This window comes from Amphiura filiformis, chromosome 7 (assembly GCF_039555335.1).
Source record: "Amphiura filiformis chromosome 7, Afil_fr2py, whole genome shotgun sequence".
In the NCBI taxonomy this organism is placed as follows: Eukaryota; Metazoa; Echinodermata; class Ophiuroidea; order Amphilepidida; family Amphiuridae; genus Amphiura; species Amphiura filiformis.
This window is the reverse complement of record NC_092634.1, coordinates 21,975,924-21,995,519: the sequence shown is the minus strand read 5'-3', so window position 1 is coordinate 21,995,519 and position 19,596 is coordinate 21,975,924. Positions and strand designations below refer to the sequence as shown.

Below are 19,596 nucleotides of genomic sequence, written 5' to 3'. Positions count from 1 at the left end.
GCTATGGCAAGGTTCGCCAAGTATACATTAGTTAAAGTACGCATACTAGAAATCCGTGCGACAACAGTAAGAAACGCACAGTTACCGGTAAGACCAAACAGCAGGAGTAGAGGATATACTATTAAGACAACGAGCTGTTCACTCTTGGTGTAGAAATACTTATCTTTGATGATGTCTTCAGCCACAAATCGCAAATCCATTGTAGTCATGTTAATGCACAAGTCAGGCACCGTCAATGAATGTGTTTCATCTGTCATTTTCACAAGTTGTATTATTACAAGGATAATGCTTCAAAGTAAAAAAGAGCGTTTAGGAATATTTTTAGTCGAATTCTCCACTATAAAATAACACGTCTACTCTATAAATTCCAACACCCAAAACTTCTGTGGTCTATGAAGCAGTGTGGGTTTTATCAAAGCAGATCTTCTGCAGCCAGTCAAGAACACAACGAAAATACAGTACGTTCGTGACTGAAACTGGTCAAAATGTGGTGGGAACATAGCCTGAAATGAGTTCAATGACGTATTTGGGAGCGAGACCGTGTTTAGCTTTGAAAGTTAGCAGCATGATCTTGAACAGTACAAGATGTTTAACTGGTAACCAATATAGCTTCCGGAGGACAGGTGTAATGTGGTCACGGTGCTTGGGGCAATGTCACAAGATGGTAAACCGTAAAGGAGACTATTGTTGCAGTCTAAGCGGAAGGATATGAATGCCTGAACATGATGAACCAGGCGCTCGGTGGAGCTCTGATCCAGGTATTTCCTGAGCTTGCCAATTTTATATACACCATAAGAGGCAGACCGACAGACATTGCGAATGTGTTGATTCATTTGCATTTGTAAAGTGCATCTATGATGACGGCAAGGTCTTTAGCAGAAGGGGAAGACTGTATTTCAGCACCTCCAATGTTCACAGTAGGAAGAGGTGATGACTTCCGGAATTTCGATCTGATATGGATTATTTCAGTTTTGGTATCGTTAAGCATCAGCTTATTATGAATTGCCCATGACCGAACATCGGCAACACATGCTTCGAGTCTACTAATCCCTTGCAGGTGCTCAGGCAGTTTAAGGATTAAGTACAATTGGGTATCGTCAGCGTAAATGATATGCTGGATACATGTGTGCACATTGATAACATCGCTTAACGGGCCTGTGAATAACACAAAGTCTAAAGGTCCTTTGACAGACCCTTGTGGAACGGCTTGAACACGATTTTTCAAGTATGAAACAAACAAATTCAGAACAGTTCCTCCAACACCATATTTGACCTTCTATCGATGAAGCAAGACATCATGATCTATCGAAGGCTGCTGAATAGTCTAACAGGAAGGAGTAGATCGTTTTGGACTCGCAATAAGGCAGTCTCAGTCGAATGATGGCAGCGATAAGATGATTGTGCACTGGAAAATAAGTTATTGCTTTGCAGGTAAGTCTTTAGCTGTCCAGCAACAACTCTTTCGAGCACCTTTCGTGCCGACCACCCGTCAATACGGTAATATTTGCATCTATGGCACAAGTTAGGTATGCCAAACTCTCAGCCAACCGGTTGCTATAGCGTCATATCGTTTAGAGAAAATTAATCTCATTACGTAATGGGACGCGAACCGTGGACCTACTTTCAATGTAAACAATAAAACATCATCTTTTGAGAACCAAAATTGTGGCTAAATTGCCCGTGGAAATTCATCTCTGTTATAATTATTTGAACAGTATAATTCATACACTTTTTTTTTAGTATGAATAATATTGCAATCGTCTCTCCAACATTGTTTATTGTTACAAGTAACTCTTCTGAAAGACATTTACAATTTTATGTACTTTATAAGATTACACTTTGGTTGTTTACGATCTCTGTAAAAGTCTGTTTACACGTAGCCGCTATTTCAGATACCTACATTTTCAGTACGACGGCAACTTAGCTCACTTCCGGTAATTTTTATCGGCGTGACCTTTGCTGTTACGTAACAAAATGGTGAAAATAAAAAATGGAATACGCGAATCATTTCTCGCTTAATTCCCGTATTAATTGAGCCCATACATGTAGATAAGATATGAAACATGAGTAAAGCAAACAATAACGTATCAAAGTTGAATTATTACGGAAAATATTAATGTTTATGGTGCGCAAAGTAGCATAAAAATGAGGAATGTCACGATCACTAAAATGATTACATCAACAACTGTGAGCAGACGCGGGCTAAACGCTTTTCTGTAATGATAGACATAAACTGACTTTAGCTTTTATTAAATTTTCAGCGAAATATTTTCCATGTAATAATCGAGTCGTAGGTTGAAAGTTGCTTTCAAAGAGGCCCCGTGTCGTAATCATGCGTTACCATTGGTGATCAGTGTCACCATGAAAATAAGCTAAAATTAGCAGTCGGCCCTGTCCATATATCTTTATGCGGAATCAAATCATGAGATAAATTTAGCCATAAATGCACGAACGATTTTTTTAAAATCTGATTTTTTTTTGGCATTTTGTAATTTTTCGCATGTTCCAATTTACACCCCTGGCTTAACCTACTTGAAATCAGCCAAATTTGAGAGCCTCTTATGTCTAATTAAATCCCCCGTAGCATAGCTCGTGTTATCGACATAGTTGGTGCTTTCTTTTTCTTTCATTTTACCTCATTATTTCTGCTTCAATTGACCAGAATACCTTCATGGCAGTTGTTTACTAGTATTATAAATATTTTCATAATTTTTGGAAAAGAATAACCAAACTGAAATTTGACCAAAATCGTATATTATGGTTTTTAACAAATATATAAAACCTAGGATTAAGACAAATATAAAACCGAGTTAAAATAAAACCAAAATTAAAGTAGACGTCCCCTGCCGGGGTTCGAACCAGGAGTGAATAGATCGTGCGTCCAAATATTTGCCGTTAAGCCATACTAGTTGTTCCATAGTTTGGCTCACTCGTGTATACTATTTATAGTATTAATTTTATATATCATCCAAATAATGTAATACCAACATTTATGCTGACTTTAAAATGTTTAAACGTTGGGAGCATTTGTTCAAGATAATCAACAATGGACAATTAACAACGAAAGTTTGTTTATCGATTTGCTATAGAACAGTTGTTTTACAATGTTTACTATATTCGTGTTCATCGTATAATAAAATGTGACCAGATGTACATGTATATAGTGTGTGAATCATAAGAATAATATTATCTGCCGAGGTTACTAAGCATGCCGTGAAGGATACTGACCTACCGTAAAAGTTCGCCTAATAGCGCTATGGGCTCCCTTGACATAACTGGAATTTTAGGCACAAACTAAAAGTGCCCTCCCATAAAAATCCCATCAGCAAATAAGGGCACATACACTTAATTCTTGTTGGGATTTTCAGAGGAGGGGGATCTCTATTTGTACATGCAATTTACCCCAAGGCAAAGGAGCCCAGGTGCGCCATTAGGCGAACGTTTACGGTATGTTCAAATAAAAGGCATTTCCCGAATAGTAAGTTCCCTGAACTGATCCTTATGCAGCGTTCTTTATCCCCTGTCGAGTACCTGCATACATATGGGTGCCGATCGGTAATAGTGGCTAGGAAGTAAACCTAAGTTTACAGCAAACTATGTAAGACTTGAAAAAAGTGTAAAGCTCATTCCACCATATCTTTTGTAAAGACAGTTCTTGTTTTTAAAAAGAATCTCTGTTTCTGGAATTTTGGACAGTGTCGAAAGAAGAACCGGATATCAAAGTATTCTAATCATAAATGAAGGAAGTATTTCTATAAATCGTGTCATTTTAAAAGCAGAACTAGATTTTCCATATTATGGCTAAGAAGGAACTACATCTAAAAATTACAATAATCATGGAAGTTGTAAACATGAGATATTAGTATGAAACAACAGGCAGGCAGCCAAATAAACAAAATACGATTACTTTCTATTAACATACTGAAAGAAAATAAACTGTGCCAATTTAGTGAACTTTTGACTTTAAGCACCAGATACTGTCATTTGTGGCATTTGAGGGTATTTAGTATCAGACCAGAAATAACCCTTTAGCGACAATTATTGAGAGACTCATGATATTGTCAATGTATATGTAAAAGTGGTGTCACTGTGCTATGTAATTTGTGGTAGAGGCATTTTGAAAGTATTTCATCTCAGACCAGAAGTGAACCTTAAAGGCACATATTGGAAATACTCATTCCTATGGAAATGGCCAGACAGTAACATGATTAGGTGTAAATTTCACCTTGAGCACATGGATATAGTCTTATATTTAGGGTCTTATTTTCCCCTACGCCACCCAATACGGCCAGTTAGACTTTAACTTCCACATCTGTTTTTTTCGCGCGATGCCTTTAACTATCTTTGAACCCCAACCTGTGAAGATCCACAGACGCTGGCTATTGTTAAAACACTGCTATGTTATTTGTAGCAGAAGAGGCATTTTGACGATATTTCTACTCCGACAGGAAATGAATCCTTAATGACCTTTGATCCTAAATCTGTGAACACTACATGGACATTGGCTTTGCATGTTTGTAAGGGGCGTCACTCTGTTGTGTAATTTGTGGCAGAAGAGGTGTTTTGAAGATATTTCGTCACCGACGGGAAATGAATCCTTAATGACCTTTGACTCCAAATTTGTGAATACCACATTGACACTGACTATTGTCAATGCACTTGTACATGTGGCGTCATCCTGTACACATGGGGGAAAAGATGTATTTGACCTGAAAATCACGTTTGTGGCATATGTGTCCCCTGTGTAATCTTCGAACCCAAGTCTCATGTGACATGTGTGGTCACGATTGATGTGACCAAGCTAGGTCAAAATTGGTCTAAATATGTTAGAGCTAGGTCAAGTATAGTGATTGAAACAAGTAAAGAAACTAGAGAGATTTGTGCTCTGAGAGCATGACCTTCGGTAATATACTCCTGCAGAAATAAACGCCCTACGCAAACGTTCTGAGAGACCATCCACATAGAGCAAGGTGACAAATATTCCCTTCTTATTGCTATCTTGGATGCTGTCCTTATTCTGTTTTTTGAGTTCTGATAGCCACTGCGTATAGACCCTAATACATTATCTCCTCTGTTATGTGATCAGGATCAGTAACGACCGCTTCCGCTCTGTATATAAGGGTTCTTACAACATTCAGCTTGGATTTTGGCTGATTTTCTGTTTCCTAGAGATTAGCGTGTCGAGGAAAGGGAGTTGCCCATCTCCCCCTTCCTCGCGCGTGAACTTGATATTAGGGTCCTGAGTCAGGACTCCTGACTACATGAGCCGAAGATGAGTTTTGGTTCATTTACCTCAAATTGGTAAATTAGATGATGTACATATGAATTCTGGGCAACAAGTGTATGTTTAATGTTTAATGATGTTTATATAATAATGTCAATTTGATATAAGTTTGCCTGCTGGATACATTTTCCAGGCTCGATTTTCTGTATTCTGACTTCCCCTTGGCTTCTTTCCTAATCTTCACGTATATATTACTCCTTTGCCAAATTTAGTCCAATTAATCACTATTTCGTTCCGTGTTCATGGAGCATCATTGCATTTTGATATAACTTACATCATGTACATGAAGTAATGCATCGTAGCTGATAGTTATGGATATATCTTTGTACATCTTAGTTATTTTGTGTTCATTAGCATGGACTTCTTCAAGTCAGTCAGATGAAGCATTCCAAGGTAAGGGACGATAGTTGTAATTGGCACGAATATTATGTTTACATGTTAATCTGCAGATGAGGGCAGCGTAAATGGAAAACCTATTTGCCAAGTCGCCAGAAAATGTCAGGTATATTTGTAATGAGTAATTAAAAATAGAACACCGATATTTTTTTATGCAATCCGAATATTCTACCAGTTAATGATATAATTATGATTTTGAAACATAAAGCCGGTAAAATCAAGCAAAAAAGGTAGTGATGTGCTGGGTCTCGAACGCGGTAATGGGTGATAAGCAAACAAATGAACGTACCTAACATTGAGCCAACGAAAAACAATATTTAGAAGAAAAAATGAAATAGATAATTATAGTCATCTTTCTTTATTGAGGGTAGAACAGCTTCAGTGATACGCAATGTTTAAAATTTACACTTAAAAAACAAATCTAATCAAGTAACTTGAAACACAAATAATGTTTTGTGATAAAAATGAAATTGATTAAAATACAATGAAAATACAAGAAAAACAGGAGCTTATTATAATTTTGATATAAAATTGGATTGATTGAGCACATATTTATTGGTCGAGCTATGAGTTTTAAACTCATAGCGAAACCAATAAATATTGGGCGTAAAGTATCTAATTTTATCATTATTATGTGCTGGATCCAATATTTTCACACACTTGGATTCATCAAAACATAATAATGATTTGAATTGGGCTATTCGCCAGCGAAGTGGTTACATAACTCCTTGGTAACTTGATCACGCACCTTTTGGAGTTGATAGTGCATGCCATAGACTTTGTGTCGCGATCACTTCGATCGTGGTGCAGAATTCAAAAGCGTGATCCAGTTGATATGGTGATAATCGGATTACACGAAACACTTCGCTGGCGAATTGAATATTCTCGAACTCTGCTCTGCTCACATGAAATGTGCGTAGCCCTGAATTGGATTTAAATTTTTAGCACAATCAAAGTATTTGTGTTGTGAATTCTAGTCATTTGGCGAGGTAGACGGAGAGAACTCTATCTAGCAGATGGAATGTTTTCATTAAATTATTTGGGTAAGTATTAAGGGGTGGGGTATGAACGTTTGGACAGTATTTATTTTGGGACATTAGAGCACATCAGACATATCGAATTGCATTCTGAATACGAAGAATGTCCTTCTCATATCAAATAATTTTGATTTTTTGAAATTCGAAATGTAATACACATTTAAAAAAAAAAAAAAAAAATTGATATTTTTGATATTTAACAGTACTCGAAGTAAACTTTATAAATGATGATTTATATTTAAAGTGTATGTAGGTTGGATGAAAAGCCGATGATCAATTGAAAATTTTAACCTTTCGTATTGAAGATATGGATTTTTTCCCAAAACACCCAAAAAATTAGGTCTTTTTGGGACAAAAATCCATATCTTCAATATGAAAGGTCAAAATTTTCAATTGATCGTCGGCTTTTCCTCCCAGCTACATACACTTTAAGAATATGACATTAGATTTATAAAATTTATTTCGACTACTGTTATATATCAACAATGTGAAAAATATCCAATTTTAATAATTTGTCATAAAATTTGTATTATATCGTGAATTTCAAAAATGAAAATTATTTGATATCAGAAAGACATTCTTCGTATTCAGAATGCAATTCGATATGTCTGATTTGCTCTCATGTCCCACAAAAAATACTGTCGAAACGCTCAAAACGTTCATTCCAGATCCCTTAACCGACCATTTTAAAGCCAATTTTATTTATCGTTATTAAGTGTGAAGAACTCGTGAGTGTAAAATTATGTAGAATGAAAACATTAAAGTTTGTTTTATATCGACAGTTTAATATCGCCTCGCACGATATCTTTTAAAACTCACAGCTTGACCAATATCTTTGTGTATCATGCTCAATCCATCCAATTTTATATCGAGGAGAATAATCAGTGACTGATAAGTTGCAACAACGTTTTATATTGCTCAAGACATTGCTGAAACATTTTTATATTTTGTTGACGTTTTTACCCTTCAGAATCTCATCTCTGTGCATCACCCGCACCACTGCCAACTAGCGGAGCCGAACTGGTTGCTATGATGAAGATAGGCACTAGAGTGGTCAGGGGTCAGGACTGGAAATGGGGTGCTCAGGTAAGTTCATATATCGAGTCTTTTAAGCAGGGAGATCATGGGTCGACCTTTGCAGTACTTAAACCTGGTTAATATGAAATTACTCCAGCAAAATCAATCAATAAAGTCTGGTCTATCCTCCACATTGAATGGTGAACTGCACTTATGCCAAAATATGGAACTTGCCAATCAATAATCACCCACTTGAAATCCCCTGACTCGCTGAACTGACTAAAGTTATGGACAGATATGGGAACTTTTTTTGCTGTTATCTGTAATTTACATATCAGGGAGGTACGAACATTTGCAGATGCCCCATCTACTCAGTGTTTAGCCTACAAGTAATGTATACATTATTCTTGATTAACAGCAAGTACAAACAATATCCGTCAAGTGGTTTAGCTTTAATGCCCTTCGGAAGAGAGCGGTCTACAAGTGAGTGATAGTCACTAAAAGTTGCATTCGATTTACACAGGGAATTTTGCAGACTATGCCGTGCCCTTCCAAAGTGCGAATATTTCCAAATATCTAAATTAGCTAAAAATTTAGGACATGTTACAAAACCATTTTCTAAAATTTCAGAGAGTACAAAAAATATTGGCCGGTTATTTTTCACACAGTGACGTTAACTAGGCAACGGCCTATACCTCTAACATACACTGTTTGTAGAGGTCACACGTCAATGGTGAGAGCACTGTGTATTGTGTATAGGAAAATGAACAGTAACTGAAGTATGCTAGGGTTATCAGGTGAAAGGGCTGATATTGTCACTAAGATATTGTCTCTGAAATGAGGTGGACACGGATTCAACAAACAAGCAAGCAAAGAAACAGAAATCACTATTTACTAGTTTTCATTCTTTGCACCCACTTCTCCACCTCACCTTGCCATTTTATTTTAATAACGTACTGTACATTGCAATGAAATTATTATTATTAAAAGAAGAACTTTCTTTGCTTATTCCTTATTCGAAAGATTGAAGTGGACAGTAAGATGCCAAGCCAGGATTTGCTGTGTTAATACAATACACTACAAAAAACAAAACATGGAAACCTAATTGTGTAACAAAATATCTACCTTTTATCAAAATATTTCTGCTAACAGTCAAATTTAAATAATCTTCTAAACTTATATTTAAGCAATGTAGTTTGTCTATATTATGTAGATCACACAACTGTTTGACCAGCATGACTTCTGAAATATTTAAACACACATTTAAAATAACTACTTTCATGTACTGTTTACAGGATGGTACACCACCAACAGAGGGCAGTGTGATAGGAGAACTAAGTGAAAATGGCTTGATCTATGTACAGTGGGATAGCGGCGGTAGTAACAGGTATCGCATGGGGAATGATAGAAAATACGATCTGAAATTAGCCGAGGGTGAAAGGGATTGTACAATACACCCAGGTATGAACTAATATATAGTTAGGGGAAAAAGTTCACTTTGGTGACCACTCTCTGGCTAGTAAGGTTTGACGATTGATTCGACTTCTATGGACCATTTAGAAAAAAATAGCCACCATGTCCCTCGCGAAAATCCCGGCATTTTTCGCTAGAGGCCAAAATCAAAATGGCCGCCACCACCATTTTGAAAATTTAAGTTTTGAACCACAGCACCTATAATCATGCACAAAGACACTTTTTCGGATATGTCGAGTACAAGGATTCCGATTCTGGCATTAGTTTGACATTACGGCATCATTTTCACCCAGAAATCCAAGATGGTGGCCGGCACCATCTTGAAAAATTTAGTTTTGAACAAGAGGACCTTAAATCGTGTACAAAGACACTTTTTGGATCCGTCGACCACAAGGATTTCAAATTTGACATTACTTTGACATTATTTACCCAGAAATCCAAGATGGTGGCCGCCGGCGCCATCTTGAAAAAATAAGTTTTGAACCAGATTACCTAAAATCGTGTACAAAGACACTTTTTCCGGTAAGTCGACCCCAAGAAATCCGAATCTGACATTAATTTGACGTTACAAAATAATTTTTGCCCAGAAATCCAAGATGGCCCCCATTTGGTAGAGCGTAAATGTGATTTTTGAATGAGAGCAGAAGCATAAGTGTGTCATTTCCGCCTTATCTGGGGTTCATGTCTCTTATATGGGGTTTCAACTGCCTTATCTTGGGTTTACATCCCTTATCTAGGGATAAGGCGCCTTATCTGTGGTTTAGACGGCCTTATCCTGGGTTTACGTTCCTTACCTGTGGCTAAGATACCTTAACATTAGCATATCGCAGTCTAAACCCAGATAAGGCATATAAACCCCAGATAATGCGCTGTAACCCCAGATAAGCGACGTAGACCCCAGATAAAGCAGTCTAAACCCCAAATAAGGCGCCTTAACCCTAAATAAGGAACATAAACCCCAGAAAAGGCATCTAAACCCAACATAAGGTGCCTTAACTCTAGATAAGGGTTGTTAACCCCAGATAAAGGTCGTAAACCTCAGATAAGGCATCTAAACCCAAGATAAGGCGCCTTAACACCAGATAAGAGACGTAAACTCAGATATGGCAGTCTAAACCCCAGATAAGGCGCCGTCTGGGGTTTACTTCTCTTATATTAGGTTTATGTTCCTTATTTATGGTTAAGGCGCCTTATTTGGGGTTGGGACTGGTTTATCTGAGGTGTACGTCCCTTATCTGGGGTTACGGCGCCTTATCGGGGGTTTAAACTGTCATATCTGAGTTTACGTGTCTTATCTGGGGTTAAGGCGCCTTATCTTGGGTTTAGATGTCTTATCTGAGGTTTACGACCCTTATCTGGGGTTAACGACCCGTATCTAGAGTTTGGGCACCTTATGTGGGGTTTAGATGCCTTATCTTAGGTTTATGTTCCTCATTTAGGGTTAAAGCGCCCTATTTGGGGGTTGGACTGCTTTATCGACGGTCTACGTCCCTTATCTGGGGTTACGGCGCATTATCTGGGGTTTAAACTGTCATATCTGAGTTTACGTGTCTTATCTGGGGTTAAGGCGCCTTATCTTGGGTTTAGATGTCTTATCTGAGGTTTACGACCCTTATCTGGGGTTAACGACCCGTATCTAGAGTTTGGGCACCTTATGTGGGGTTTAGATGCCTTATCTTAGGTTTATGTTCCTCATTTAGGGTTAAAGCGCCTTATTTGGGGGTTGGACTGCTTTATCGACGGTCTACGTCCCTTATCTGGGGTTACGGCGCATTATCTGGGGTTTAGATGCCTTATCTGGGTTTAGACTGCGATATGCTAAGGTTAAGGCATCTTAGCCACAGGTAAGGAACGTAAACCCAGGATAAGGCCGTCTAAACCACAGGTAAGGCGCCTTATCCCTAGATAAGGGATGTAAACCCAAGATAAGGCAGTTTAAACCCCATATAAGGGACATGAACCCCAGATAAGGCGGAAATGACACATTTATGCTTCTGCTTTCATTCAAAAATCACATTTACGCTCTACCAAATGGGGGCCATCTTGGATTTCTGGGCAAAAATTATTTTGTAACGTCAAATTAATGTCAGATTCGGATTTCTTGGGGTCGACTTACCGGAAAAAGTGTCTTTGTACACGATTTTAGGTAATCTGGTTCAAAACTTATTTTTTTCAAGATGGCGCCGGCGGCCACCATCTTGGATTTCTGGGTAAATATGAGTTCGTAATGTCAAAGTAATGTCAAATTTGAAATCCTTGTGGTCGACTTATCCAAAAAGTGTCTTTGTACACGATTTAAGGTCCTCTTGTTCAAAACTAAATTTTTCAAGATGGTGCCGGCCACCATCTTGGATTTCTGGGTGAAAATAATGCCGTAATGTCAAACTAATGTCAGAATCGGAATCCTTGTACTCGACATATCCGAAAAAGTGTCTTTGTGCATGATTATAGGTGCTCTGGTTCAAAACTTAAATTTTCAAAATGGTGGTGGCCGCCATTTTGGATTTTGGCCTCTAGCGAAAAATGCCGGGATTTTCGCGAGGGACATGGTGGCTATTTTTTTCTAAATGGCCCATAGAAGTCGAATCAATCGTCAAACCTTACTAGCCAGAGAGTGGTCACCAAAGTGAACTTTTTCCCCTAACTAATAACTTGAGCATTAGAGCACAAATTCTATCGTCTATGATGATGTTTAAAAAAATTTCATACACTCTTAGATAGCGAGAACTAATTAGAGCAAGCGTTAGAAAAACCAAAACCATGCACTGATTGTGTATATAGACCTTTTTCTGATGACGTCACCTAATCGATATTGGGGTCTCAGATGTAAGCAAACAACACGTGCGTTCCTCACGTACCCGTGATGTGAAAACACCAAATACTGCGTATTTTCTCCTATTTTTGTTATCTGTCAATTTAGCTTCCATAAAATGATTACTAGTATTTAAACAGGAACTGCATACTGGTTACCTTTGTTCCAGCTTGTTTTGATGCTACAAAATACAAAAGATGCGGAAAAACTGCGATGCTATCTGAAAATCAATCTTTGTCTTGTTTCACAATTTTGTTTACTTTGTACACCGTGACGAACTAAACGCGTACTGCGAGCTGGCAATCTCGCGCAGGACGCCTAGCGTCGCGCAAAGTTGATCGTGCGTGCCGGCGCAATATTTGCGTTTGGGTGCTGATGACGCGAATGCTCGACCCAATATCAATTAATTGGTGACGTCTGAGAAAAAGGTCCATATGTACGAGCGCGCTATCCGCGTACTACGCGCAGTGCTTTCGGACGCGTTCATTTTTCTTGTGGGTTAATGCATTTATATTTGCTTGTATTTTCCAACACTTTTAGTGATAATTTTGTTATTGTATTGGGTTGGGTTCTAGGATAAATTCTGTATTGATTTATATTTGTCACTACTCCCCATTCCAATAGAATATAGCACTAATTTTTTTAGATTAAAAAATATTATCCTGTTTTGCCAAATGAAATATAGCTAAATCCTAATCTTTAAGGGGGTACTACACCCCTGCCCAATTTTGTTCCTATATTTGCATTTTTCTCACAAATTATAGCGCATTGGGGACAAGTAAGGTATGTATATTATAGGGACAAGGACTACAACTACGTACTGGAAGTTTTATTTCAGCACAGACAACAGTTGTGGAGTTACAGTCAAAAATGAGGGAAAAACAATATTTGATCAATAAATCAATAACTACATGCTTTGAGTTGTTAAATTTTCAGTAAAGTAGTAAAAACATGCAATTTTGCATGTTTTATTACAATTATAGTCACGAAATTGTACGACTTGGCGCAAGTCTAAACACTTAAAATCTTGAGTAGAGGGTAAGAGTTAGCTCATAATTTTAATATTCTATGTTATTTTTGCTAATTGGTTATGAAAAAAATTGGAAAATGTGTTTTCCAAAAATTAGAATGCATAACTTTCTAAGTCTTTGTTCAAGTCTTGGGGCTTGATTGTCACAGAATACGAAATAGGTCGAAAAACACCCTCAAAATGCACGTTTGTGGCAATTATTATTTATTTTTAGATTAGGATTTAGCTATGGTTCATTTGACAAAACAGGATAATATTTTTAAACCAAAAAAATTAATGCTGTATTTTTCTGGAATGGGGAATAGATAGACTCGAACACGGGACATATTGGAATAATAATATATGTCTATGTCTATGTCTCGAAGTGTTTTTATTTTAGTAAAAAAACTAAACTGTTACAAGATAATACATTTGCTTTTTCATTTTTTTTCTTTTGGGAAATTAATGTTGTGCTGTTATATTTTATATTTGAATGAAATAAAGATGAATGAATGAATAAACGGTTCAAAACAGACCATTGCCAGAAATAATCGGCGTCCCGTTTTCACATGCGCGTATTTTTTTTTTGGGGGGGGGGCTTTGCGGGCGCCAGCCCCTCTTTTTTTGATACCCCTACATCAAATTTTTTTGCTTTTAGGGCGCTATCGCCTAAATCCTTTTTTTTCTCTCTCTCTCTTCACTTTTTCAAACCACCGAAAAAAAATTGGGTCAACCTTTTCGGGCTGTTGGGGAAGGGGGGTGAAATTGAATTTTCTTCAGCCACCCGGGGTTGGAGCGGCCACGGTACGCCACTGAGTTGAGGTATGGTTCGTATGTTAGTTGCTCGGAAGGCTTGACCCCTTCGAGCTGGAAAGGTGAGATAAAAATAATATAGGAACCAATAAGTTACATTTTTGATCAAAACAAAATGAAAATGATGAATGGGAAAAAGTACATTTAACAACTTGTATTTTATTCTTTTATTTTTATTAGAATATTGTGAGCCTGAGTGTCAGAACGGAGGAGCCTGTAAAAGCCAAAATAATTGTAGTTGTACAAGTGGATTTACGGGGAACAGATGCCAGATAGGTAGAAAACATTTAAATATAGAAACAACAACAACATGGTTCATTATGCGCTATCAAGTTCATTCAAGCTAACGATCAAATTTAGAACTTAACAACAGAATGTTATGCAGTACTACACATTTCATCTAATCCGATATGTACAATATCAACTCTATTCGAGCAAACACGTCGTTGTCATGGCAATGTGAAACGTTAGGTTTTATTTTACAAATTGTGTAGCTTCCTAACTTCACTCTTGTCCCATCGCGCATTGTTATACTTTGTTTTTATACGAGCCATGACATAAATTGTTTACAGAAGTCAAGTTTAGAATTACTATTATAGTCTAGACCAGTCCTGATCAATCTTCTGCTATTGTTACTTCGAATGAATCATTACTATTGCTGATGTGTTTCTTGCAATATCATACTATTGTCAAACTACAAACCTGGAGAAACGCTGCGGGGCTCCCTATAGCCAGTAAAGATGTAGTGTACATATATAACAATTGATCCAAGTGACTCGAAAAATGTCGATGTCTGGAACATCAATTGGAGTTAAAACTATTCTTGCATTTGTCTACTTTTATCCATTTATACATTTAGTAATATGCCTTAATGTTTAAAACCAATACAGATATGGAAAAACCAATCATCAAACACAAGTTTAGCAACATTTCAGTTAACACCGATCCTGGTCTCCCTTCTGCTGTCGTTACATGGAATGATACAATTATTGCTACTGATAATTCTGGTAACGTTACAATCTCGTCAAACTACAAACCTGGTGAAACATTCCCGATAGGCAATACTAATGTAGTATATTCTGCAATTGATCCAAGCGGCAACTCTGAAAATATCACCTTTACTATAACCGTAAGAGGTATGAAGTATTTAGATTTTAAGAGTATAATTATTATTGTTAAAATAACGGATTTATAAACCACTCAATTAAGGTTAAACAAAGTGTTGAAGGGCTTTACCTCCAGAAAAAATATATTATTACCTTATACGTAAGAAAATATGTCTACTTATCATGTGAAATAAAAAAATCCGGAAAAAAATGTGTGAAAATGTGTTTTTAGCCTATTTTTTTAGCTCCTGTCAAGCACTATTATTCGATTTGTTTACAAGCGCCAAGCAACTGTCGTCTAGGAGAGTGATTGACATCTTTATTATTAGAGAAGAATGGAATCTGTATAGTTCATGAATATTCATGTAGTATTTATACAACCTGTATCCCAGCCATTTTGCTTAGCTATCATAATCGTTCATATACGACGCCCATATGATCCATGGTGTTAAACTGATATTCAGCAACTTTATATCTCTCGATCTTTGCGATCCGAAATATTGAATTTCAACTTTAAGCACATCTCTAGCAAGATAATTAAATACCTGTCACAAATAGAGGTCTTGAAATGTTACTTGCAACGTTAAAAATGTGAATAGAGAACAAATCGGGTTCAAACATGCTTCAAAAATATGGTAATCGCGTAAGGTAATTGTCAACGCCTACTACCAGAATAGCCGGAAGAGGGCAGACTTCATAAGGGAGTGTTCATAATATATTTTAGTGGGGACAAAGAATTTGGAAATTATTTCGGGAAATTTCCTGGGTTTTTTGTTTAGTTTTTTATTTTATCTTCCTGTTCGGGTGTTTCGGTTGGCACATTTTCGGGTCATTTTCATGCACTTCACAGGAGTTTTTTCGTGGCTTCTCTGTAGCTGTCGTGTGTCTTTTTCCCCACGTAGGCCTACAGGGTATAAATAATAAATGAATAATAATATATGAAAAAAAGAATCTGGAACTTCAACGTAAAAAAACAAGACAAACTGTACCCTGCTAAAAATATCATAAAATCTATAAGGTGAAATACGGTGTCGTGGGGATGTGCGGCAGATTTGGGGTGCATTTTCAGCCATTTAGTTTAGACTCTGTTGTATTTTTAGCCATGATTTTATTGACCCTCAGTGTCTTGAAAATTAGGTTTAAGAAGGGTATTTTTCAATGATTTTCTCGAAAAAGTAAAAATTTGCGAAAACTTTCAGTCCAAAAGTTGATACAATTTTGGGTCTGTTTTATTCAAATTTGGTTTAAAATCGTACCGTAGTTTTTCGGAGTCACAGCCTCACATCCTTACCCAAACCAACTTGAGAAGGTTCCCCGGGGTGTGTGCAAATTTGCAATTTATAGGCCTACACTCATCATTTAAGCCTAAAATCAAAGTGTTAATACCATTAACACTACCATGGCCCGTTTTGTCGTGATGACTGGCTTCCAAAATGTAGGCCTATTTTAAATTATAAATCTGGTCCCGCTAGAGGTGTGTTTTTACCCGCGGAGGTCTCTCCCTCGGGTTCGTGGATGTGCCACAGTTTTGGGGTAGGCCTACCTTTTCAACGACTATGATGGGTGGGTTTACAGCGAAGACCAACTTTTGGGCGCATTTTGGCAAAAGTGCCCAATAAAAAAGCGTCAAATTAGGCCAAATGTGGGTGACTTTGATCCCCGCGGTACAAATGTTTTGAAGAGACCCGCCGAGGTGTTTTTATAAAAAAAATGGTCGGGCCTGCTAAAAACCCTCCCGGAATCAAGCATGGGTAGGCATACCAAAATGCCTTGAGACCCCCCCAACCCAGCGCCGGGACCTCCATGACATGATATTCTCCGCGAGTCCACCAGAAAATATAAAAATATAACATTTTGATAGGCCTACTAGACCTATATTTGTCTGTAAACCTTTCTTGTAGTTGGCTACCGCGTATGTCTACCGTGATGACAGTAGCGTAGCTGCCGGGGGGGGGGGGCAATTGCAAAAATTGCCTATTTGGGCCCCCGCCCCCTAGTGCAAGGAAAAAAAAAGGGAAAGAGGGGGGGGGGGGAAGAGGAAAAGAGAGGTGAGAGGAGGGGCAGAGAGATGGGGAATCCAAACGATATGCAATACAGCTCAATAGGCCTACGATTATTATCAATAAGCCTGGCAAAAATTGTCTATTTGGGCCCCCCGCCCCCAGTGGGAAATTTGGTGGATTTGGGCCCCGCCCCATAGGGCCTACAGTCTTGCCCCTCCTGGAAAAAATCCCAGCTACGCCGCTGCGTGATGATGTTGCAAAGTTGCGGAAGTTCATTCGATAAATTTTCCATTTCCACTGGACAACAACCCGGGACAACAACAGGCCAGCACGCAGCGCGCAGTAGCTAAATCCCCGAGCTAATCAGAGACATGTGCGTTTCTCTTTCAACAGAAAATATGTGACCATGTGACTGACACGATGTACGCTTCAAATAATTATGCTCTCGGCGTCGAAAGTATGATAATGGCAAATATTTATAATGAACACTCCCTTATTTAGCCACACCTCAGTTCCTTTCTCGGGTTGCCTGGTATATCAGCAAAATCCTACACCTATCGCCTTCCCTTGGTAAAATCCCTGATAAAAACTCGTGATATTGAAATTGAATTTCAGCGCCAGAACTTCCGTCATTCTAGCATCATGGATGGATATGCAGTGGCGCCGCTAGGGGGGCAGTATTTCCCCAATATTTTTTCTTTCCCACCCAGTTTTTAGGCAAAATCCCCACAATTATGTAATTTTCCACTTTTTGCGGCAATTTAGTGCAATGATTTCCAAGTGCCCCCGTCTCAAATTCACTTCCCCTCCATGCCCCGCGAAAAAAATTCTGGTTCCGCCACTACGGGTATGGCCATAGCTAGGGGGCTTTCCCACCCACCCCCAGTTGCCCTTGGTTATGCTGGACGTACGGTATGAGAAATTTAGAGCTTGTTCAATTCCACCAAATTTAGAAATTTTAAAGGTATATACAGTGTATATAGCCTATTAAAACGGATCACAGTCAAATAAAATATCGTAGGCCTAATAATTTTACCAATGGCATTTATTGAGCTGCTCCTATGGTTTAATATTGATATTATATAATTGAGCTCCTTGTCAAGCTCCTGAGTACAGGGACTAACTGAGCTCCCGCTATTTTCAGAAATGAAGGCCTGGCCTTAAATGAATAATTAAGATTGAGGCAGCCTTTTGTTTCATTTTACAGAACTTTTTTTAATCCCCAAAATTAGTGGGGTTTTTTAATGGGGAGTAGGCTTTTAAAACGAAATTCAAATTTGGCAATATTTTCCATTGCTTAACGAATTGATCTGCGTGAAAATTCCTAAACATGTGGCCAGAGCGGGATGAGTGGTATAAAAATCTTAACTTGTGAGAAAGGACGTAGGCCTAGGCCTATGGGGTTGTATGAGGTTGTGGATCACGAAATGCCCCTTTAATGTGTGCTAGATAGGCCTAAAGTCATTCTTCCTCCCTTTCGACATGCCAAAATTTATTCCCTCCCCGGCCCCGGCTTGCCAAAAAATTGCGTTCTCGAAATCGAAAGGCTGTGCAATCAGTAGGCCTACCGGTATTAGCCTACTAATTATAAGCCAAAATTTCCAAGCGACTCGCTAAAAATCGCTTGCCTCCCGTCTCGGCCAGCCAAAAATCACTTGTCCGCACCCCCTGGACTGCCAAATTTTGTGGCCCTCCTTGGCCTGCCGAAAATGCCCCACCCCTTTGCATAGGCCTAGGCCTACGCCTATATGCCAATTTTTTGGGATCCCCAATTTTCATACCCATACCTTAAATGGATTTCTAAATATCTACCTGTTGCAAGCGCAGCAAGCATGAAAATGTGCACATTTTTTTTCGCGCCCTAACTACCCCCCCAACATTTTCCCTCCCATGCACCAGGTTCATTGGCGCTAGATTTTAAGCTAGAAAATACCTAAATATTTTAAAATCCAAACTCAGCAACACCACTTTATCGGGCAAATAGAGCCCGTCGTATACGTAAACAGCGTGTTTAAAAAAAAAATGAGAGTGTCACTTTTGTCCAAAAAATTTCGAATTTTGGCCTTGAGCAGCGACAATCAGAGGTAAGAAAAACACAGTATGACGCAGCTTGAAATATAGAATCACTATATCAATTTTGAAGTTTGTACTTCAAAGCACAAGCCGAAACGAGGTGAAATGGTTCTAAAAAAATTGATTTCGCTGTATCTTTTATCGCGAAACTAGACAATTTGACAGCAGCGAGTCGGAAAAATAGCAAATATCTCAATTTTCTGCTATCGAAATAAAAATTTAAATAGCACCTGCATATAGAAGAGGGTTTATAGAAATAATGTAGGTCAGAATTTTGTCTATGAAATCGTGCACGGAATTGTTATTACTGGTTACAAAACGACATACAAGTGGAGGCCATTTTACTTCAAATTCGGCAAACATGTAAGCTTACTAAAACAAATCGAGACAAGCAATATCAAGAATGAATATGCACATTCTTTTATTGACTTGTTTGTAATGTGCGTCGTAGTTCCCAACAAAATCGCCACTTCCACTGAGAAATTATGGCCGTGTTCCCAAAAGTACATTTCTTTTTGAGCCAAGTGGAAAATTCAAGCATAATAATAACCCTTACACTTTCAGCTTTTAGAC

At 38.1% G+C, this 19,596-nt stretch overlaps 1 protein-coding gene across 1 annotated transcript in view; it reads left to right on the top strand.

The window, feature by feature from the left end:
• The first annotated feature begins 5,595 nt into the window (after positions 1-5,595).
• LOC140157713 (uncharacterized) overlaps positions 5,596-19,596 on the top strand; it is a 20,616-nt gene continuing 6,615 nt past the window's right edge. Inside the window, exons 1-6 of the mRNA XM_072180955.1 lie at positions 5,596-5,677; positions 6,658-6,723; positions 7,688-7,803; positions 9,030-9,195; positions 14,022-14,117; positions 14,732-14,977. Coding sequence (XP_072037056.1) covers positions 5,596-5,677; positions 6,658-6,723; positions 7,688-7,803; positions 9,030-9,195; positions 14,022-14,117; positions 14,732-14,977 — 772 coding nt within the window. The remainder of the gene's footprint in view (positions 5,678-6,657; positions 6,724-7,687; positions 7,804-9,029; positions 9,196-14,021; positions 14,118-14,731; positions 14,978-19,596) is intronic.